Source organism: Entelurus aequoreus, linkage group LG06, assembly GCF_033978785.1.
Source record: "Entelurus aequoreus isolate RoL-2023_Sb linkage group LG06, RoL_Eaeq_v1.1, whole genome shotgun sequence".
NCBI lineage: Eukaryota > Metazoa > Chordata > Actinopteri > Syngnathiformes > Syngnathidae > Entelurus > Entelurus aequoreus.
Genome location: NC_084736.1, coordinates 611,739 through 634,230, shown reverse-complemented (window position 1 = coordinate 634,230; position 22,492 = coordinate 611,739). Strand labels below are relative to the sequence as shown.

Below are 22,492 nucleotides of genomic sequence, written 5' to 3'. Positions count from 1 at the left end.
TACACTGTAAAACCAAATCTAGATTTTCAGTCAGCTCATTCACGAGAATTTGTACCGTAAAATACGCTGTGGTTTTACACCACCTTACTGTAAATTGTTTTTTAAGTGTACAGTCATGTTTTTACAGAGCATTATTGTAAATGGAAAAAAAAGTACCGCTATTGTTTTTCCTGTAAAATTCTGGCGACTGAGCTGCCCAAATTTTGCGGTAAAAGCCACTGACAGTGTAAATACAATACAAGTACAGGCAGACATACATGAAACAAACAGACATAACTTTATTTCACATTAATAGAGTTGATGATTTCTATTATAAAAATACAAGGAGAATTGTTTTAGGAGCATTCTAATTATTATTTGCTCCAGATTAAGTGGCAATAAAACAAATCTACATAGCAAAAGTTGCTTCCTCTCATAAATAGCGGACAATGGGAGTGCGGCCTACAGATGTTGGACTTAAAGCTCTTTGTATCTCTATTCAAAACAGCTTCTGGTCATGTGATCACGCTCGGTCAGCAGCCACAGGGACTACCCTCTTCGCAAACAAAGAGAAGCACACCTTCAACAAACAGCAGCCATCTCTTGGCTTCCCGTCCAACTTCTGCATATCAGCTCCTTCAAAACCGTGAAATCTTTAAACAACTAGAAACAATCATACTTTTGAATAAAAACTAGCCACAACATCAAAGACCACTGTCGGTTACGTTAGCGTTTTCTTGTTTCTGGCATTGAAGAAAGAACACGGTCTACGAAGTCCAATGAGATGATTGGGATTCTGATATACATACTTTATCCTCACTGGACACTTGGGATCTGATTGGTCCCAAGACTTGACAAAGATGGTATTGTTTAGTTTCTGTCAACGCTGTCACGCAACCTTTAGTGTGGTCCTCTGATCGGCCCCACTCCCAGTCATGGCCTCAGTCAGTGTTCAAAGATAAGCCACTCCACTGCGTACAGACGGGTACCTGGACTGGTAGCTGTAGTTGGTGGATGGATGTCTGGACAGGACCGGCTGGGCTTGGGGAAGCAGCACCAGCTGTTGAGGCTGCAGGGTCTGGATGGGCTGCGGAGGGTACGCCATGTAGTCGGAGTTCCTGGAGTAGACGTACTTCCTCGGGTCTTCGTCCTCCGCCTGTAAATTGCAGCAAGTGAACAGGCATCCACCGACAAAGAGAAAGGCCCCGGCCACCCAGCCGATGTAGAGGGCCTCCCCCAGCTCCCGGCGCTGGGCGTCGAGCAGTAAGGGGTTGTAGAAGTCCCGGATGATGACGTGCCCCGTCCAGGACACGGGGATGAGGACGCAGATGCACGACATGATGACCATGGCTCCGGCGATGATGAGCACCAGCCGCTTTGCTCGGTCGTTTTGAATGCACGACGTGCACTGCAGCCCCAACAGGCTCACCAGCACGCCCAGACCGCCGAGAGCCAGAGCGCAGCACATGAGACCCCGTGCCGCCTGGAGGTCGGGGGGCAAGGCCAGGAGAGAGTCGTAGACCTTACACTGCATCCTGATGTCGGCCTGTTTGAAGCAGTTCATCCACAGACCCTCGTAGCGGGTCTCGAACACGATGATGTTCTCTCCAATGAAGGCTGTGACTCGCCACATCGGCATGCCGGTGCTCGCCGCCACGCCGATCAGCCCGATCAGGGTCACGAGAAAACCCAGCAGCTCCAGCGCGGAGTTGGCCATCCCGTCCTACGTGGAGGCTGTGGCAGGCGGCAGTCCTGGCGGGAGGTAGTCGCATCCCAGCGGAGAGGGAGGTGTTCACCTTTTCTGTGTACACGGGAGGGGTGGGAATAGCCACCCGTTGCTAGGAGACCAATTCCCCTCAGGCCACTTTTTTCTTTGTGCGGCGAACAGGAACCACAGGTCTCAATTTACACCCTCACACAAGCTTTTTTTTTTTTTTTTTTACAAAGGTGCTTACCTGCGAGATAGTAGAAATATGGGGAAAGTACACTTTATTCACCAACCGTGTTACAAAAAAATATGGAGAACACTCAAATCCTTTATGTTGTAAAGCCAAAAAGGTAGAAATTGCAAACAGCTAAAATGATGCACAAAGCAAACAATAACCTGCTACCCAAGAATGCACAACATAACATGACCTGTATGCACTTACAACACTTAAAACCTTTAGTATATCAGTATGTGCAATTAAATTATGGAATGTATTAAAGTGCCAGTAGAGTGGAAGAACAAGTTGCCTCTACAATGAAGCTAGTATCATATATATCTGGTCTATGACACAAAGACTTCCAAAGTTTGCGAGTAAATAGATATGATCAAAATAGTATCAATCTCACAGAGATTCCCGAGTCATTTTGATGGCGTGACGTGGAGGAGAAACACCAGATCCCTTCCCCATCAACAACAATGCTAATCAAGCAGACTTTGTGAGAGACAACAACGATTACTTTGGAACAAACTTATATTTTTTGAGGCCGAATACAAAGAGGATGGTCCACAAGTTTTAGAAGCCAAGTACTACTTTATTGTGACACTATAGCATAAGCAGCATTGCTAGGTGCTAAACATACAAACTAACCATAATTAATCAAAATAAAACAAACACGGTAATATTTGTGATGTTGGATGTCGACTTACAGGACGTTCTCATTATTCCGTTTAGATGAAGATTCAATCGCAATCGTCATGAAGGGTTAAAAATAGTTCCTGTAATGAGCGTCTTTTTTGCCACCTTGCAGGATATGAAAGTGGACCAACCTATCGGTCCATGGCCACATTTGTCTCCTGGCAGGTGACAAATGTTACTTTTAGCAAGTTTGAGACCAAGCAGAAGCAGAAGCAGCCACTAGTTTATAGTGTGTCAACAATAGCAGCATAAACTAGCATTAGCTCACTGCTATCAATGCCCCGCTAAAATAGTCCGTCTGCGTAAGTGCTTATAATAACAATATCACTCATATTTGGTTCATTTTCAGGTCACGACATGTAAATGGAGTATTGTTGGCGCTTTCTGGATGTTTTTAGACAATTTAGAACGCACAAGCAAATACAAACATACGTGTTCTTGTCTTACATAAGGATTGTGAATGATAAACGGCACATCTCTTTCCAATTTGTGCGCATTTTCAGTATAACTCATCTAATAATATGGTCAGAGTGCAGAAGCGTTACTACAGTGACGTAGAATCTACGGAAATTGCCGAAGATATTGGGATTGGAATATTCAAAATGGCCGACTGTATTTGTGGCATTTTGTGATGTTTAGACGGTGTTTTTATATACTTTGCGGATTGTAAATACAATTGTATAGGGTTTAATGCAGGGGTACCTACTGCCTACATTTCTTGACTTAGCGGCCGAAAGCCGACTGCATGTAAAGTAACTATATGTGTGTGTGATCTTTGGTAGTTGCAATTTTTTCCCCACCATGACTAGGGAAGGTTGTTTGGATTGTGTCATGTAAGTAATTGCTGTGCTATTATTTCAATGTACTTTCAAGGGTCATAGATCTTATTTACTCACATTGTCCACAAATATGTAGCATTTAGAGACTGCCTGGTATTTAGGACTAATATGAAAGCAATCCGCGGTGCGATGCTTTATTGAACTCATAACGTCTCGCGGGCCAAATTTAAGACGCTGGCGGGCCGCATTTGACCCACGGGCCGTAGTTTGAACACCCCCGGTTAAATGGATACAATGAAACATTTATATTAAACATAAAAAGCCAACTTGTTTGTCCATTCTGCTGCTACTTTAGGCAAATAAATCAAACAATGAACTAATTTGAACCAGTTAAAGAAAATGTTTTAACTAAAGTGTTTACAAAATACAAGGAAGAAAAATGTTGATAACTTTATTGAACATTTTTTAACGTTTTCTTAAAAACACTTTTACAAAAATACATAATAAAGTGGAATAAAAGAGCATATAAGTGAAATATAACGAGCAAAAGTTACAATGTTGACACTAATAACTCAAATCTGCTGTGCAGGGTGTTTTTTCCTTTAAAACTGTCATTATAAAAAATAAAAAAAATAAAAAAGAATCAAAATCAATGTTGTTATGAATTATTTACCTATTTAAGGCTCTGATTACTTCACATCAAATATTCCACTTTGAAATATTATTTGTGAAAATATTTAAAGTTTTCCATGACAAAAGGGCATAAAAAAAAAAAATTAAAATAAAAAATAAAAAAATAAATTTGAATGTATAATTTATATTTAACGCTTTTATGAGTGGGGCCCTTTTGGATCCCTGGGCATTTTGGTGGGATTTTTTTTCTTCCACTTATCTAAATATTAAGGAATCAAAACCAATGTTATGAATTATTGACCAGTTCAAGGCTCCAATTTCTTCACATCTAATATTACCCCGTAAAATACAGCATATTTTGTTTGCAGTTAAAAAAAACTTTTCTTTGACAAAAAGGGCATAAACAGACAAATAAAAAAAAAACATAAGATGATAAAAACTTAAAATCGACGGCTAGATTTGAAGTTGATCTAGAGAGTTAAGTGTTGAAGGTAAAAATATATAATTTTAACACTTTTATGAGTCAGGCTATTTTGGAGCCCCAAGAATTTTAAAGCTGTCGTTGCTCCAAAAATAATAATGAATCAAAATCAATGCTATAAATTATTGGCCTTTTTAAGACTCCAATAACTCCACATCAAATCACTTTGAAGTATTGTATATTTTGTGTGTTTGCAATAAAAACAAAAGATTTTTATGACAAAAAGGGCATAAAACAAACAAAAAATAAAATATATATTTATATATAACGTATTACTTAATTTTAACACTTTTATGAGTGGGGCCCCTTTGGATGCCTGAGAATTTTAGTGGGATTTTTTTTTTTAAACGTACCAAATATTAATGAATCAAAATCAATGTTATGAATTATTGATGTGTTCAAGGCTCCAATTACTTCACATCAAATATTCCACTTTGAAATGTATTTTAGTTTTCTATGACAAAAAGGGCATAAAACAGACAAAAAATTAAATTAAATTAAATATTAAAAAAATTATAATGTATGACTTAATTTTAACACTTTTATGGATCCCTGAGAATAATTATTATTATTTATTTTTTTAAACTTATCTAAATATTAAGGAATCAAAATCAATGTTATGAATTATTGACCTGTTTAAGGCTCCTGTTACTTCACATCAAATATTACACTTTAAAATACTGCATATTTTGTTTGCAATTAAAAACGAGTTTTCTTTGACAAAAAAGGCATAAAACAAACAAATAATAAAAAACATAAGATAATAAAAACTTATAATCGATGGCTAGATTTGAAGTTGATCTAGAGAGTTAAGTGTTGAAAGTAAAAATATATATTTTGAACACTTTTATGAGTCGGACTCAAGAATTGTAAAGCTGTGGTTGCTCAAAACATAATAATGAATCAAAATCAATGTTATGAATTATTGACCTATTTAAGGCAAAACCTAATTGTTGAAAGTAAAAAAATATATATATATATATATATTTTTACCCCTTTATGAGTCGGACTATTTTGGATCAGAATCAGAATCAGAAATACTTTATTAATCCCCAAGAATTATAAAGCTGTCACAAAATATTAATGATATTGACCTATTAAAGGCTTCAATTACGGTACTTTACATCAAATATTCCACTTTGACATATTTGTTGGGACAAATACTGCATACTGCATGTTTTCTTTGACAAAAAGGGCATCATTCAAACACATTTAAAATACCATAAAATAATAAAAACTTATAATCGACGGATGGATTTGAAGTTGATCTAGAGAGTTAAGTGTTGAAAGTAAAAAATATATATTTTTAACCCTTTTATGAGTCTGACTATTTTGGATCCCCAAAAATTATAAAGCTGTCGTTGCTAAAAAAAATAAAAATAATGCATCAAAATCAATGTTATGAATTATTGACCTTTTTAAGGCTCCAATTACTTCACATCAAATATCCCACTTTGAAGTATTGCATATTTTGTGTGTTTGCAATATAAAAAAAAGTTTTCTTTAAAAAAAAAGGCATTAAACAAAAAAAAAACATAAGATAATAAAAACTTATAATTGACGGATAGATTTGAAGTTGATCTAGAGAATTAATTGTTGAAAGTAAAAATATATATTTTTAACACGTTTATGAGTCGGGCTATTTTGGATCTCCAATAATTCTAAAGCTGTCATTGCTCAAACAATCGCTTGTCCAATAATAATGAATCAAAATCAATGTTATGAATTATTGACCTATTTAAGGTTCCAGTTACTTTACATCAAATATTGTACTTTAAAATATTATTTGGGACAAATATTGCAAGTTTTCTATGACAAAAAGGGCATAAAACAATACAAAAAAAACATGATATAATAAAAAACTTAAAATTGACATATAGAGCAGGGGTGTCAGACTCATTTTAGATGGGGGGCCACATGGAGAAAAATCTACTCCCAAGTGGGCCGGACTGGTAAAATCCCGGCACGATAACTTAAAAATAAAGACAACTTCAGATTGTTTTCTTTGTTTAAAAATAGAACAAGCACATTCTGAAAATGTACAAATCATAATGTTGTTGTTGTTTTTTTACACTTACACGTTGCGGTTAATAGTATTCTATCTTTATTTGTCATTATTTATACTTTCTAAATAAATTATGTGATAATGTTCATCAGTCAACTCATTGGTGTTAATTTTCAAACAAGATAAACAATTATGTCAAAATCCAATTACAGGATGTTATTTATGTAGTTTGCTCATTTTCCTCGACAGGTGCACTAACATCATGTGGTTTATTTTTATGTGCATATGTAGCATCATCTACAAAGATACAAAGAATTGCAAATTGCGACACCTAGTGGACACATTTAGAACAGCAGGTTATTTCATTCAAAAATTCCGGCTCATTTTTATACTTAGCAAACTTATCCCGCGGGCCGAATATAACCTGACACCCCTGATCTAGAGAGTTAAGTGTTGAAAGTAAAAAAAAAATCAATATCTTTTTAACACTTTTATGAGAGGGACCATTTTGGATCCCCAAGAATATTAAAACTGTCATTGCTTGAAAATAATAATGAATCAAAATCAATGTTATGAATTATTTAACCTATTTAAGGCTTCCCATCAAATATTACACATTAAATATTTTGTGGGGGAAATATTGCATGTTTTTTGTGTTTGCAATAAAAAACTGGGGTTTCTTTGACCAAAAGGGCATAAAACATAATTTATACAATTTTTTTACCTTATATTGTTGTACGAAACTTGAGGGGAGCCCTAAAGGTAAAAACAAAAATCAATATATTGTATTGGTTTTGAGAATGAAAAGTATCAAAATGGCCCCTGCATGCTTTTGGAAACAGTTTGCACACTATTATATTAAGTTTGTTTGAATAAAATACTCCATAAATATGAAGTTGTCTTCACGCGGTTAAGAGTCGGCAGGATTTGAGTTGATCAGTTTTGGTCTGCAGCAGACGTCCATGTTTTCACTGCAGGGAACACTGGAGGTCCACTTCCAACTGGACCGCTTTTTGCTGGAAGTCATCTGGGATAGGCTCCAGCTCTGTAGTGCAGTCCACATCCTTTTCACAGGCTTCTGTTTGTGTCAGAACTCAAGACTTCCGCTGGCAGTTTAGCTTAGTGGGTGGACCTGCGTCATGTTCTGGTTCAGCCAGTCTAGCCACATAGCGGCTGGAAACAAAGAAGATAACAAGTTTCTCTCGGAGTTGGACCAGGAAGTAGAAAATATGCAATGTATCATGATGAGACTGAAATCAACTTCAACCAACAAACCCCCAAAACAGAATCAACAGACTCTTAGTCAACTGTACCATTTATTGACCCTTTGGTGGTTTTTCAAATCAAGTATTTACAAGTCAGAAATCATCTGGAGTTCTCTGAAAACCACAACAGAGCCTGTGTCCGCGATAGTCGAGTCAAAGTTCTAAAAACTTTCCTGAGAAACTCAACAGTTCCATAAATCCCAGGTGCGACAATACTCGACATCTTCTCTGAGGAAGTCATGCAAGACTCAGCCTTTTCAATTTAAACCGTTGTGCCAGCTATTTTGGCAAGCATAGACCAAGGAACCATCCTTCACTAGTACTGGACGGGTGTGTAGGCCACAGACCCTGGCGGGGGTGCAGAGTAGGCGGGCTGGTAGGTGTAGGACGGCTGGTAGGTGTACGGTGGCTGGTAGGTGTACGGCTGGTAGGTGGAACCGGGCTGGTAGGGGTACGAGCCGGGGTTGTATATCACCCTCTGGTCAGGCTCCTGGGTGCGTGGGGCGTGGCGGCACAGCAGGATCACTCCGGCGGCGAAAAGCAAGGCCGAGGTCACCCAGCCGATGTAGAGAGCCTCGCCGAGCTCACGCCGCTGGGCGTCGATGAGCAGGGGGTCGTAGAACTCCTGGATGATGCGGTGGCCCGTCCAGGACACGGGGATCAGCGTGGTGATGCAGGCCAGCAGGAAGAGGGACCCCCCGGCCACCAAAACAATGTGCTTGGTGCGGGCGCGGTGGTCCACCACCTTGGTGCACTTCATCCCCACCGCCGAGGTGACCAGGGCAAAGACGGTTATAGCCACCGCCGCGCACATGAGTCCGCGGGCCGCCTGCAGGTCGGGCGGCAGGAAGAGCAGCGAGTCGTAGACCTTACACTGCATCCGGATGTTGGCCTGCCGGAAGCAGTTCATCCACAATCCTTCCCAGCGGGTCTCCATGACGATGATGTTCTCCTCGATAAAGGCCGTCACCCGCCACATGGGAAGACCCGTCACGGCCGCCACGCCGATCAGTCCGATGAAGCCGATGATCAGAGCCACCACCTCGCAGCAGATGGCGTACTTCTTCTTCCGCATCTCGATGATCTTCTTCTCCTCGTACAGAGAGTCCTGGTACTCCTGGTAGTCCGTGTACGCCGTCTGGGGCCGCTTCTCATCGTAGTTGTAGTAGGAGCCCGTGTAGGAGAGCGGCGGCGGCTTGGTGTAGCCGCTGTAAGCGGTGTAGGAGGCCATCGTGCCGATGAGCGCACTGGCAGAACTTTCTCAAATCTGAGGAGCCCAGCGAGTTCAGTAAGTTATACACCCACAAAAATGCTAACGATGTGGGACGCTCGTCAAACCGGTTGAACCGCCCCGACCGTCTGAGCACCATCTTTGAACAAAACCAAAGACTCCAATCAACCAGAACACACGTGGGGCCAGATTATTTTTTAACGCGTCGGAAAACTACTGTAACAAAAGGCAAAAGTGGAATTAAAAGAGCAAAAAGGTGAAAAAGTTGCAATGTTGACTCAACAACACAAAGTTGTTTTCTTTAAAACTGTCATTGCTCCAAAACATAATAATGAATCAAAATCAGCGTTGTTATGAATTATTGACATATTTAAGGCTCTAATATATATATTTGGGAGAAAGTATTGCATATTTAGTTTTTCCAGTTAAAAAAAACATAGTTTTCTTTGAGAAAATGGCATTAAACAAGCAAACTTAAAAAAATAAAAAGATGATGGATGGATCTGAAATTGATCATGAGATTTAGGCGGTGAAAGTAAAAAAATAAAATTAATAAATGAATTGTTTTGAACAATTTTATGAGTAGGATCATTTTGGATTTTTTTTTACAGTAAGAAAATATGAATTAAAATCAACGTTGTTATGAATTATTGACCTATTTAATGTTCCAATTACTTCACATCAAATATTATACTTTTAAATATATTTTGGGGAAAATATTGCATATTTTGTGTGAAAAAGTTGCAATGTTGACTCAACAACACAAAGTTGTTTTCTTTAAAACTGTCATTGCTCCAAAAAATAATAATGAATCAAAATCAGCGTTGTTATGAATTATTGACATATTTAAGGCTCCAATATATATTCCACTTTGGAATATTTTTGGGAGAAAATATTGCATATTTTGTTTTTCCAATAAAGAAAACGTTTTCTTTGAGAAAAAGGGCATGAAACATCAATCCATCCATTTTGTACCGCATGTCCCTTTTGGGGTCGCAAAAAAATGAAATAAAAAGATAAAAGGCTCCAATATATATTCCACTTTGGAATATTTTTCGGAGAAAATATTGCATATTTAGTTTTTCCAATTAAAAAAAACATAGTTTTCTTTGAGAAAAATGGCATTAAACAAGCAAACTTAAAAATATAATAACATAAAAAGATAATTGATGGATGGATCTGCAGTTGATCATGAGATTTAGGCAGTGAAAGTAAAAAAATAAAATTAATAAATGAATTATTTTGAACAATTTTATGAGTAGGATCATTTTGGATCCCCATTTATTTTTGTGCAATTTAATTTTTTTTTACATTAAGAAAATGTAAATTAAAATCAATGTTGTTATGAATTATTGACCTATTTAATGTTCCAATTACTTCACATCAAATATTGTACTTTTAAATATATTTTGGGGAAAATATTGCATATTTTGTGTGAAAAAGTTGCAATGTTGACTCAACAACTCAAAGTTGTTTTCTTTAAAACTGTCATTGCTCCAAAAAATAATAATGAATCAAAATCAGCGTTGTTATGAATTATTGACATATTTAAGGCTCCAATATATATTCCACTTTGGAATATTTTTGGGAGAAAATATTGCATATTTGGTTTACCAATAAAGAAAACAAAGTTTTCTTTGAGAAAAAGGGCATGAAACATCAATCCATCCATTTTGTACCGCTTGTCCCTCTTGGGGTCGCAAAAAAATGAAATAAAAAGATAAAAGGCTCCAATATATATTCCACTTTGGAATATTTTTCGGAGAAAATATTGCATATTTAGTTTTTCCAATGAAAAAAACATAGTTTTCTTTGAGAAAAATGGCATTAAACAAGCAACCTTAAAAATATAATAAAATAAAAAGATAATTGATGGATGGATCTGCAGTTGATCATGAGATTTAGGCAGGGAAAGTAAAAAAATAAAATTAATAAATGAATTATTTTGAACAATTTTATGAGTAGGATCATTTTGGATCCCCATTTATTTTTGTGCAATTTTTTTTTTTTTTTTACATTAAGAAAATATGAATTAAAATCAATGTTAGGAATTATTGACCTATTTAATGTTCCAATTACTTCACATCAAATATTATACTTTTAAATATATTTTGGGGATAATATTGCATATTTTGTGTGAAAAAGTTGCAATGTTGACTCAACAACACAAAGTTGTTTTCTTTAAAACTGTCATTGCTCCAAAAAATAATAATGAATCAAAATCAGCGTTGTTATGAATTATTGACATATTTAAGGCTCCAATATATATTCCACTTTGGAATATTTTTGGGAGAAAATATTGCATATTTGGTTTTCCAATAAAGAAAACAAAGTTTTCTTTGAGAAAAAGGGCATGAAACATCAATCCATCCATTTTGTACCGCTTGTCCCTCTTGGGGTCGCAAAAAAATGAAATAAAAAGATAAAAGGCTCCAATATATATTCCACTTTGGAATATTTTTCGGAGAAAGTATTGCATATTTAGTTTTTCCAATTAAAAAAACCCCATAGTTTTCTTTGACAAAAATGGCATTAAACAAGCAAACTTAAAAAAATAAAAAGATAATTGATGGATGGATCTGCAGTTGATCATGAGATTTAGGCGGTGAAAGTAAAAAATTTAAATTAATAAATGAATTATTTTGAACAATTTTATGAGTAGGATCATTTTGGATCCCCATTAATTTTTGTGCAATTTAAAAAAAAATTTTTTACATTAAGAAAATATAAATTAAAATCAATGTTGTTATGAATTATTGACCCATTTAATGTTCCAATTACTTCACATCAGATATTATACTTTTAAATATATTTTGGGGAAAATATTGCATATTTTGTGTGAAAAAGTTGCAATGTTGACTCAACAACACAAAGTTGTTTTCTTTAAAACTGTCATTGCTCCAAAAAATAATAATGAATCAAAATCAGCGTTGTTATGAATTATTGACATATTTAAGGCTCCAATATATATTCCACGTTGGAATATTTTTGGGAGAAAATATTGCATATTTGGTTTTCCAATAAAGAAAACAAAGTTTTCTTTGAGAAAAAGGGCATGAAACATCAATCCATCCATTTTGTACCGCATGTCCCTTTTGGGGGTCGCAAAAAAATGAAATAAAAAGATAAAAGGCTCCAATATATATTCCACTTTGGAAAATTTTTCGGAGAAAATATTGCATATTTAGTTTTTCCAATTAAAAAAAACATAGTTTTCTTTGAGAAAAATGGCATTAAACAAGCAAACTTAAAAATATAATAAAATAAAAAGATAATTGATGGATGGATCTGCAGTTGATCATGAGATTTAGGCAGTGAAAGTAAAAAAATAAAATTAATAAATGAATTATTTTGAACAATTTTATGAGTAGGATCATTTTGGATCCCCATTTATTTTTGTGCAATTTAATTTTTTTTTACATTAAGAAAATATGAATTAAAATCAATGTTAGGAATTATTGACCTATTTAATGTTCCAATTACTTCACATCAAATATTATACTTTTAAATATATTTTGGGGATAATATTGCATATTTTGTGTGAAAAAGTTGCAATGTTGACTCAACAACACAAAGTTGTTTTCTTTAAAACTGTCATTGCTCCAAAAAATAACAATGAATCAAAATCAGCGTTGTTATGAATTATTGACATATTTAAGGCTCCAATATATATTCCACTTTGGAATATTTTTGGGAGAAAATATTGCATATTTGGTTTTCCAATAAAGAAAACAAAGTTTTCTTTGAGAAAAAGGGCATGAAACATAAATCCGTCCATTTTGTACCGCTTGTCCCTCTTGGGGTCGCAAAAAAATGAAATAAAAAGATAAAAGGCTCCAATATATATTCCACTTTGGAATATTTTTCGGAGAAAATATTGCATATTTAGTTTTTCCAATTAAAAAAAACATAGTTTTCTTTGAGAAAATGGCATTAAACAAGCAAACTTAAAAAAATAAAAAGATAATTGATGGATGGATCTGCAGTTGATCATGAGATTTAGGCGGTGAAAGTAAAAAAATAAAATTAATAAATTAATTGTTTTGAACAATTTTATGAGTAGGATCATTTTGGATCCCCATTAATTTTTGTGCAATTTTTTTCATTTTTTTTTTACATTAAGAAAATATGAATTAAAATCAACGTTGTTATGAATTATTGACCTATTTAATGTTCCAATTACTTCACATCAAATATTATACTTTTAAATATATTTTGGGGATAATATTGCATATTTTGTGTGAAAAAGTTGCAATGTGGACTCAACAACTCAGTTGTTTTCTTTACTGTCATTGCTTCAAAAAATAATAATGAATCAAAATCAGCGTTGTTATGAATTATTGACATATTTAAGGCTCCAATATATATTCCACTTTGGAATATTTTTCGGAGAAAATATTGCATATTTAGTTTTTCCAATTAAAAAAAACATAGTTTTCTTTGAGAAAAATGGCATTAAACAAGCAAACTTAAAATTATAAAAAAAATAAAAAGATAATTGATGGATGGATCTGCAGTTGATCATGAGATTTAGGCAGGGAAAGTAAAAAAATAAAATTAATAAATGAATTATTTTGAACAATTTTATGAGTAGGATCATTTTGGATCCCCATTTATTTTTGTGCAATTTTTTTTTTTTTTTACATTAAGAAAATATGAATTAAAATCAATGTTATGAATTATTGACCTATTTAATGTTCCAATTACTTCACATCAGATATTTTACTTTTAAATATATTTTGGGGAAAATATTGCATATTTTGTGTGAAAAAGTTGCAATGTTGACTCAACAACACAAAGTTGTTTTCTTTAAAACTGTCATTGCTCCAAAAAATAATAATGAATCAAAATCAGCGTTGTTATGAATTATTGACATATTTAAGGCTCCAATATATATTCCAGTTTGGAATATTTTTGGGAGAAAATATTGCATATTTTGTTTTTCCAATAAAGAAAACAAAGTTTTCTTTGAGAAAAAGGGCATGAAACATCAATCTATCCATTTTGTACCGCTTGTCCCTTTTGGGGTCGCAAAAAAATGAAATAAAAAGATAATTGATGGTTGTATCTGAAGTTGATCATGAGATTTAGGCAGTGAAAGTAAAACAACAAAAATAATAAGTGAATTATTTTGAGCAATTTTGTGAGTCTGATCATTTTGGATCCCCAATCATTTGTGTGCAATGAAATTTTTTTTAGATGAAGGAAATATGAAATAAAATCAATGTTGATATGAATTATTGACCTATTTAATGTTCCAATTACTTCACATCAGATATTGTACTTTGAAATAGTTTTGGGTTAAGATATTGCATATTTTGTGTGTGTCTAATACAAAAAAACAACTAGTTTTCTTTGAGAAAAAGGACATGAAACAAACTCAAAAAATTGAATCAAAAGATAATCGATGAATGGATCTGAAGTGGATCATGAGATTTAGGCATTGAAAGTAAAAAATATAAATAACAATAAATTAATTATTTTGAACAATTTTATGAGTGAGATCTTTTTGATCCCCAATCATTTTGTGTTATTTTATTGTATTTATTGCTAAAAAAATAATGAATCAAAATCAATGTCGTTTTGAATTATTGACCTATAGAAATCTACCAATACTTCACATTAAACATTCCACTTTGAAATATTTTTGGGGGTCACATATTATTTTGTGTGTTTCAAATAAAAAACAGGGTTTTCTTTGACAAAAAGGGCATAAAACAAACCCATAAAAATATTAAAAACATTATCAAGGGAGAAATCTGAAGTTTTAATCTAGAGATTTAAGTGAAATTTAAAAATGAATGACTTATTTTAACAGTTTTATGAGTGGGGCCCTTTGGGATCCATATTTTTTTGTTTAACTCATTGTTCAAAAAGTAATAACGAATCAATGTCAATGTTGTGAATTATTGACCTATTTAACGCTACCATTACTTCACACTTGGAAATATTTTGGGGTGGAATATATTACGTATTTTGTGTGTTCTATAATAAAAAAAAACAGGGTTTTCTTTGTCAAAAAGGGCATAAAACAAACATTAAAAAAATTAAAACAATTGAAAGATGGATCCAAATTTGATCTACAGATTTAAGCATTTAAGGTAAAAAAAAACAACTCTGAATTTTAGAGGGATTTTTTTAAACTCAGTGTTTTAAAAAAAAAAGAATCAAAATCAATGTTGTTGATTTATGATTTAATAATAATAATAATAATAATAATGAATTGCATTTATAACGCACTTTACATTTGTTAAAATCTCAAAGTGCTACAAAGTATAAAAATAAAAATAGAAAGTAAGAATATATAATAAAAAATTAAAATACAAATGAAATCATGACACACAAACAGAAACATAGATAAAAATAGAAATAAAAAGCATGAAAGCACTGGATAAAAAACAGATAAGCAAGCAGTGCACTTAAAAACAAGAAGGCAGAGAAATTAGGTAAAAGCTGTGCTAAAAAGGTGGGTTTTTAGTCCCTTCTTAAAATGGTCGACCGACTGTGGTGCTCTAAGATGGTCGGGGAGAGCGTTCCAAAGTTCGGGAGCAGTCGAGCAGAAAGCCCGGCCTTATTGACCTATAGAAAACTACAGTTACTTCACGTCAAATATTCCGCTTTGAAATATTTTTGGGGGTTACATATTTTGTGTGTTTGCAATAAAAAATTAAAAGGCCATAAAACAAACATTAAAAAAAACAATTGATGGATGGATTTGAAGTTGATCATAAGTTTTAAGCATTTAAGGCAGGGGTTCACAAACTACGACCCGCGGGCCAGATACGATATATATATATATATATATATATATATATATATATATATATATATATATATATATATATATATATATATATATATATATATATATATATATATATATATATATATATATATATATATATATATATATTAGGGCTGCAACTAACGATTAATTTGATAATCGATTAATCTGTCGATTATTACTTCGATTAATCGATTAATAATCGGATAAAAGAGACAAACTACATTTCTATCCTTTCCAGTATTTTATTGAAAAAAAAACAGCATACTGGCACCATACTTATTTTGATTATTGTTTCTCAGCTGTTTGTACATGTTGCAGTTTATAAATAAAGTTTTATTTAAAAAATAAAAAAATATATATATAATTTTATTTATTTGTATTTTTTTAAAAAGCCTCTGCTCATGCGCATAGCATAGATCCAACGAATCGATGACTAAATTAATCGGCAACTATTTTTATAATCGATTTTAATCGATTTAATCGATTAGTTGTTGCAGCCCTAATATATATATATATGTACATACTGTATACACACACACACCTATGTGTGTATATTAGTGTTGTCCCGATACCGTATATATATATATATATATATATATATATATATATATATATATATATATATATATATATATATATATATATATATATATATATATATATATATGTGTGTGTGTTTTTGTGTAGTGGGCCCTTCTTTAGTCGGAAAAGTTAGGCCCTTGGGTCAAAAAAGGTTAAGAACACCTTATCGAAATGATTGATTTTATACATAAAGTCTTAAGTTTGCTGACCTCTCACAAGATGAGTATTGATCCATATCCAAAAGTCTGCCTTCATTCTAATATGAATGCACAGATGTATTTATTGTTGTTGTTATTATTGTAGAACTGCACGGCTGTTAGTAGTTTGTTACCTGAGTCAGCAAAAACTGCACAACAAAGTGTAGAATGATAAAATGAGATCCTTAAATACACACAATCATCATTACACAGACCAAGTCCAATGTCGGTGGATTTCAGGGATGAACGCAGCAGAAGAATATGAAGAAAGACGAACCAGGAAGCAGACGTCAAACGTATTCATGAACCTTGTGGAAGCTGGACGGCGCCCTCCCGCTGCGCACGCTGCTGGTGCCCACCAGGTAGGTGCCCGCGTAGGGCCGGTACTCCTTGGACCTGCGCTTGTGGTAGCTGAGGACCAAGACCACGCCGGCGGCCAGCAGGAGGCCGCAGGTGGCCCAGCCGATGAAGAGCGACGCCCCCAGCTCCCGCTTGCGCGAGTCCACCACCGTGGGGTTGTAGAAGTCCCGGATGACGGTGTGCGCCACCCAGCACACGGGGATGAGCGCCAGCAGGCAGGCCAGCAGGAACAAGCTGGCGGCAAAGACCAGGGTGACGTTTTTGGCCCTCGGGTGGTCCTCGCAGCACGTGGTCCTCTTCATGGTGAAGCCGGCCACGAACAAGGCCACGACCACCAGCACGCCGGCGACCACCATGAGGCCACGGGCGGCCTGCAGCTCGGGCGGCAGAATGAGCAGCGAGTCGTAGACCTTGCACTGCATCTTGATGTCGGCCTGGTTGTAGCAGTTCATCCACAGGCCCTCCCACAGCACCTCCATCACGATCAGGTTGGCGCCGATGAAGGCCGACACCCTCCACATGGGCATGGCCGTGGCCGCCACCACGCCGAACAGGCCCAAGAAGCCCAAAACCATGGCCAGGATTTCCAACTTGGCCCTCATGCTCCAAACGGCGGTGCGGCCTCACCTCGGGTGCGTCTGTCTTCGAATAGAGCCACTCTTCAGTGTGTCTGTTTTTTTTGTCCTCGGCTGATGATATCGCCACGCTCGCTATGTCATCATTCTGGTTTCTCAGAGGCCGCTTCACCTCACTAGATTTATTTATATCGCACTTTTGAAAACAACCTCGGTCGGCCAAAGTGTCGTACAGACAAAAAAGTGCACACAGAAGGATGAAAGAAGTACAATATGTCACCTCAAAATACTCCAATATGACCTAAATGAGTCTGTGCACTTTCCCCCGATGCTGCGCCAAGTTTGCCAAGCTGCTTGGATACTGAAAGCAGTCCTGATCTGTTATGGCCACGCACTTTCAGAAAGTTTGTGAGGAGTATTGATGAAGCTCGTTAGTGTGTCAAAAAAGGTGCATTCCAAAGACGTGAGCAATAATCATTGGTCACATGTCAGCCGCTTCCTTTGTTTTTATTTATCTTTAATTTCTATTTCCTTTCTTTACATGTTGGCTATTTCCTTTTTTATTTCAATGTATTTTTATTGTTTCGTTTGATTTTTTTTTCTTCTTTTTTTCATTTCAGCTATTTCCTTTTTTAATATTATTTAATCTAAATGTATTTTTTTATTTTATTGATTTATTTTTTTATTTTCATTTTATATTACATTTTTTATGTTATGAATTTATTTTTTAATGTCAGCTATTTTCTTTTTTTAATTGTTTTTTATTTCAATCTAAATGTATTTATTTGTTATTAATTTAATTTATTTTATTGATTTATTTGTTCATGTCAGCTATTTTCTTATTTATTTTTTATTTTAATCTATAATTTTTTTTTAGTTATTTTATCCCTATTTTTTTCATGTCAGCTATTCCCTTTGTCATTTATTTTTTGATTTAAATGTATTTTCATTTTATATATTTTTTTAATATTTTTTATGTCAGCTATTTTCTTTTTATTTATTTATTTATTTTTCAATCTAGATGTATTTATTTTTTATTATTTTAATTTATTTTATTTTTTCATGTCTCCTGTTTTATTTTTTAATTTATTTTTTAATTTAAATGTATTTCCTTTTTTTTTAGTGATTTTTTTTTATTTAAATGTATTTTAATTTTGAATTTACATTTTATTCGTTTATTTTCTGAATGTCAGCTATTTACTTTTTAAAAAATTATTATTTCAATTTATTTTCATTTTTAAATTACATTTTTTTTTTAATTTTATTTAATTTTTTAAATTTTGCATGTCAGCTATTTCTGTTCAAACCGGCAATTCACTTGCTTGCTTTTCACTCCAGATAAGAACAACAATTGCATGTTTCCAAACTGGCTATTTTGCCTTTCCCCCACTAGGTTAGCCCCAGGCAGAAAAAGCAAAGCGAAAGAACTCAGCAGAAGTTCCCAAAAACAGGAACAGAAACCCAAAAGCCGGTCTGACGGGTTTGCCGAGTGATACCAGCTGAGCTGCCTTCAAGTAAACACGCACACACACACACACACACACTTTCTAAGGTAAACATCTTTCATGGTGACATCATCGTGACCTGAAAAGCTAACAGTTAGCACGGTGTTAGGTAGTGTCTGGTAAGAACAAATACCACCATAATAGCTAGGATGAATTGCTAGCATGCCAACAGTTAGCATGCATCAATCATCAACATATTTGACTGTGAACTATATACCTGCAAAGGTGGATATTGCTAACTTGCTAAAGTTAGGATGCTAACACTAAATATGTGTCAAATAACAAAATATATGACCTAGTTGAAGACGTGCAAAAATAGATTAAAAACAAAAAACAATTTTTTTTTTAGCACTGGACTATATAGTGCACCACTATATAAGCCACACCCACTAAATTTAAGTAGAACATTTTTTCCATATATAAGTCATATATAATGTTGTGAAATAAGTTAGTTACACAGAAATGTTTATTTACATACCTTAATTGTTTCCAAACGGCGTCTGTAACAGGGCAGTAAAACGGCTGATCAAACAAAACAGAAGTCATGGTCATGGACCCACTAGCTGCGCAAGCTAGCTCTCCAATCAGCTAATTAGACTCAATAACTCCACAGTGACATTTTGGGGAATTTACTGGGGAATTTGTGAAAGGAATTCCAGCCTGATTTAGCCATTCCTTTACCACTTTTGAGGTGTGTTTGGGGTCATTGTCCTGTTGGAACACCCAACTGCGCCCAAGACCCAACCTCCAGGCTGATGATTTTAGCCTGTCCTGAAGAAATTGGAGCTAATCCTCCTTTTTCATTGTCCCATTTAAAGCAGCAGTTCCATTGGCAGCAAAACAGGCCCAGAGCATAATACTACCACCACCATGCTTGACGGTAGGCCTGGTGTTCCTGGGATTAAAGGCCTCACATTTTCTCCTCCAAACATATTGCTGGGTATTGTGGCCAAACAGCTCCATTTTTGTTTCATGTGACACCACATGGACAAAGAAAAGACCTTCTGGAGGAAAGTTCTGTGGTCAGATGAAACAAAAATGGAATGTTTTTTTGTGACCAACAAGTATGTGCTCCAATCACAAACAAGAGCTGTAGAAATGATTGGAAACTCAAGACATCCATGACATGATGTTCTTTACAAGTGTATGTAAACTTTTGATCACGACTGTATACTGTATAATAATATAGAATTTTGCTGACAGAGTATAATTTTTTCTTGTTTGTTTTAGTTAATATTGATATTTAAATGTTTACATTTCAATTCCAATGTTAAAATATAATAGATAATATAATATAATATATAATAATGATGTAATTATTATATAAAATGTTATTATATAATATAACTATATTATATGTATTATTATTATTATATAATAAATGTAATAGAAATACAAGTTTATTGCATTTGAAAAATATGCATTATTATTACGTGTTATCTGTACGTCAGTGATTAATTTGCTCTCAAAAAAATGTTGGCAATAATATCGTCGGCAATAATTAGTCGGTTAATGAATCGTCGAGCAGAATTTGTTATCGGCCCAGTCCTAATTGTCTTACTGTTTTTTGAATGAGCAGGAAGTCAGTGCAGTGGTAAGATGCGCCACTAGAGGGCTGCAAAGAGTCAGTTTGGTCTCCACATAATGATTGTTGGTGTGTTTCCATTTTGTCTTATCATTCACCGTCCTGATGTAAAACATTTATCTTTCTGTTTTTGATGCATTCTAAATCGAAACGTACGAGGTTTGCTTACAATGTGGCCATGAAGCCCTGTAGAAAACATCCCCCAAAAAACACCAACAATACTCCATTTACATGTGGTGACCTGAATATTAACAGGTATGAGCGATATTGTTATTATAAGCGCTAACGCTGAGGAACTACTTTTAGCGGTGTGCAGTAAGTGATTGTTTTATTATGTTTGTATAGCTTGTTTAGCACTTAGCAATACTGCCACCTGCTGGATCTGTCGATCATCCTCCTTATATTCAGGCTGAAAAATGGAAGTCATAATTTGTCCCAAAGTAGTCTTTGTTGTTGTCTGCCATGATTAGTAGTCTTGATGTTGTTGTTGAAGGGAAAGTGAACGTTGTGATGTGTCTGTGAAATGAACACTTAAAATTATCAAAATATGTATATATTACATGTTATTATGAATGTTACTACATGACATATATACTTACATCATGTATATAGTACATGTTATTATGAATGTTACTACATGACATATATACTTACATCACGTATATATTACATGTTGTTATGAATGTTACTACATGACATATATACTTACATCATGTATATATTACATGTTATTATGAATGTTATTACATGACATATATACTTACATCATGTATATATTACATGTTATTATGAATGTTACTACATGACATATATACTTACATCATGTATGTATTACATGTTATTATGAATGTTACTACATGACATATATACTTACATCATGTATATATTACATGTTATTATGAATGTTACTACATGACATATATACTTACATCATGTATATATTACCTGTTATTATGAATGTTACTACATGACATATATACTTACATCTTGTATATATTACATGTTATTATGAATGTTACTACATGACATATATACTTACATCATGTATATATTACATGTTATTATGAATGTTACTACCTTACATATATACTTACATCATGTATATATTACATGTTATTATGAATGTTACTACCTTACATATAGATAGATAGATAGATAGATAGATAGTACTTTATTGATTCCTATATACTTACATCATGTATATATAACAAAACCCAAAAGCAGTGAAGTTGTCACGTTGTGTAAATGGTAAATAAAAAGAGAATACAATGATTTGCAAATCCTTTTCAACTTATATTCAATTGAATAGACTGCAAGGACAAGATACTTAACGTTTGAACTACAAAACTTTATTTTTTTGCAAATATTAGCTAATTTGGAATTTGATGCCTGCCACATGTTTCTAAAAAGCTGGCACAAGTGGCAAAACAGAGTGAGAAAGTTGAAGAATGCTCATCAAAGACTTATTTGGAACATCCCACAGGTGAACAGGCTAATTGGGAACAGGTGGGTGCCATGATTGGGTATAAAAGCAGCTTCCATGAAATGCTCAGTCATTCACAAACAAGGACGGGGCGAGGGTCACCACTTTGTCAACAAATGCCTGAGCAAATTGTTGAACAGTTTAAGAAAAACATCTACCGTCCGTAATATCATCAAAAGGTTCAGATAATCTGGAGAAATCACTGCACGTAAGCTGCATGCCCGTGACCTCAGGCGGTACTGCATCAAAAAGCGACATCGGTGTGTGTAAAGGATATCACCACATGGGCTCAGGAGCACTTCAGAAAACCACTGTCAGTAACTTCAGTTGGTCGCTACATCTGTAAGTGCAAGTTAAAACTCTCCTATGCAAAGCGAAAGCCATTTATCAACAACACCCAGAAAGGCTGCTGGCTCCGCTG

General features: G+C 34.4%; 3 protein-coding genes across 3 annotated transcripts; all 3 read right to left on the bottom strand.

Annotated features, from left to right (window-relative positions):
- Positions 1-284: 284 nt before the first annotated feature.
- On the bottom strand, positions 285-1,696 carry LOC133651398 (claudin-4-like). The gene has a single exon (XM_062049339.1). The coding sequence runs from the start codon at positions 1,694-1,696 to the stop codon at positions 932-934; it is 765 nt and encodes a 254-aa protein (XP_061905323.1). The 3' UTR covers positions 285-931.
- Positions 1,697-7,779: 6,083 nt separating this feature from the next.
- On the bottom strand, positions 7,780-9,079 carry LOC133651706 (claudin-8-like). Its single transcript, XM_062049743.1, has one exon. The coding sequence runs from the start codon at positions 8,995-8,997 to the stop codon at positions 8,083-8,085; it is 915 nt and encodes a 304-aa protein (XP_061905727.1). The 5' UTR covers positions 8,998-9,079; the 3' UTR covers positions 7,780-8,082.
- Positions 9,080-16,419: 7,340 nt separating this feature from the next.
- Positions 16,420-17,571, bottom strand: LOC133651397 (claudin-4-like). The gene has a single exon (XM_062049338.1). It carries the CDS (start codon positions 17,523-17,525, stop codon positions 16,854-16,856), a length of 672 nt encoding a protein of 223 aa, XP_061905322.1. The 5' UTR covers positions 17,526-17,571; the 3' UTR covers positions 16,420-16,853.
- Between the last annotated feature and the right edge of the window lie 4,921 nt (positions 17,572-22,492).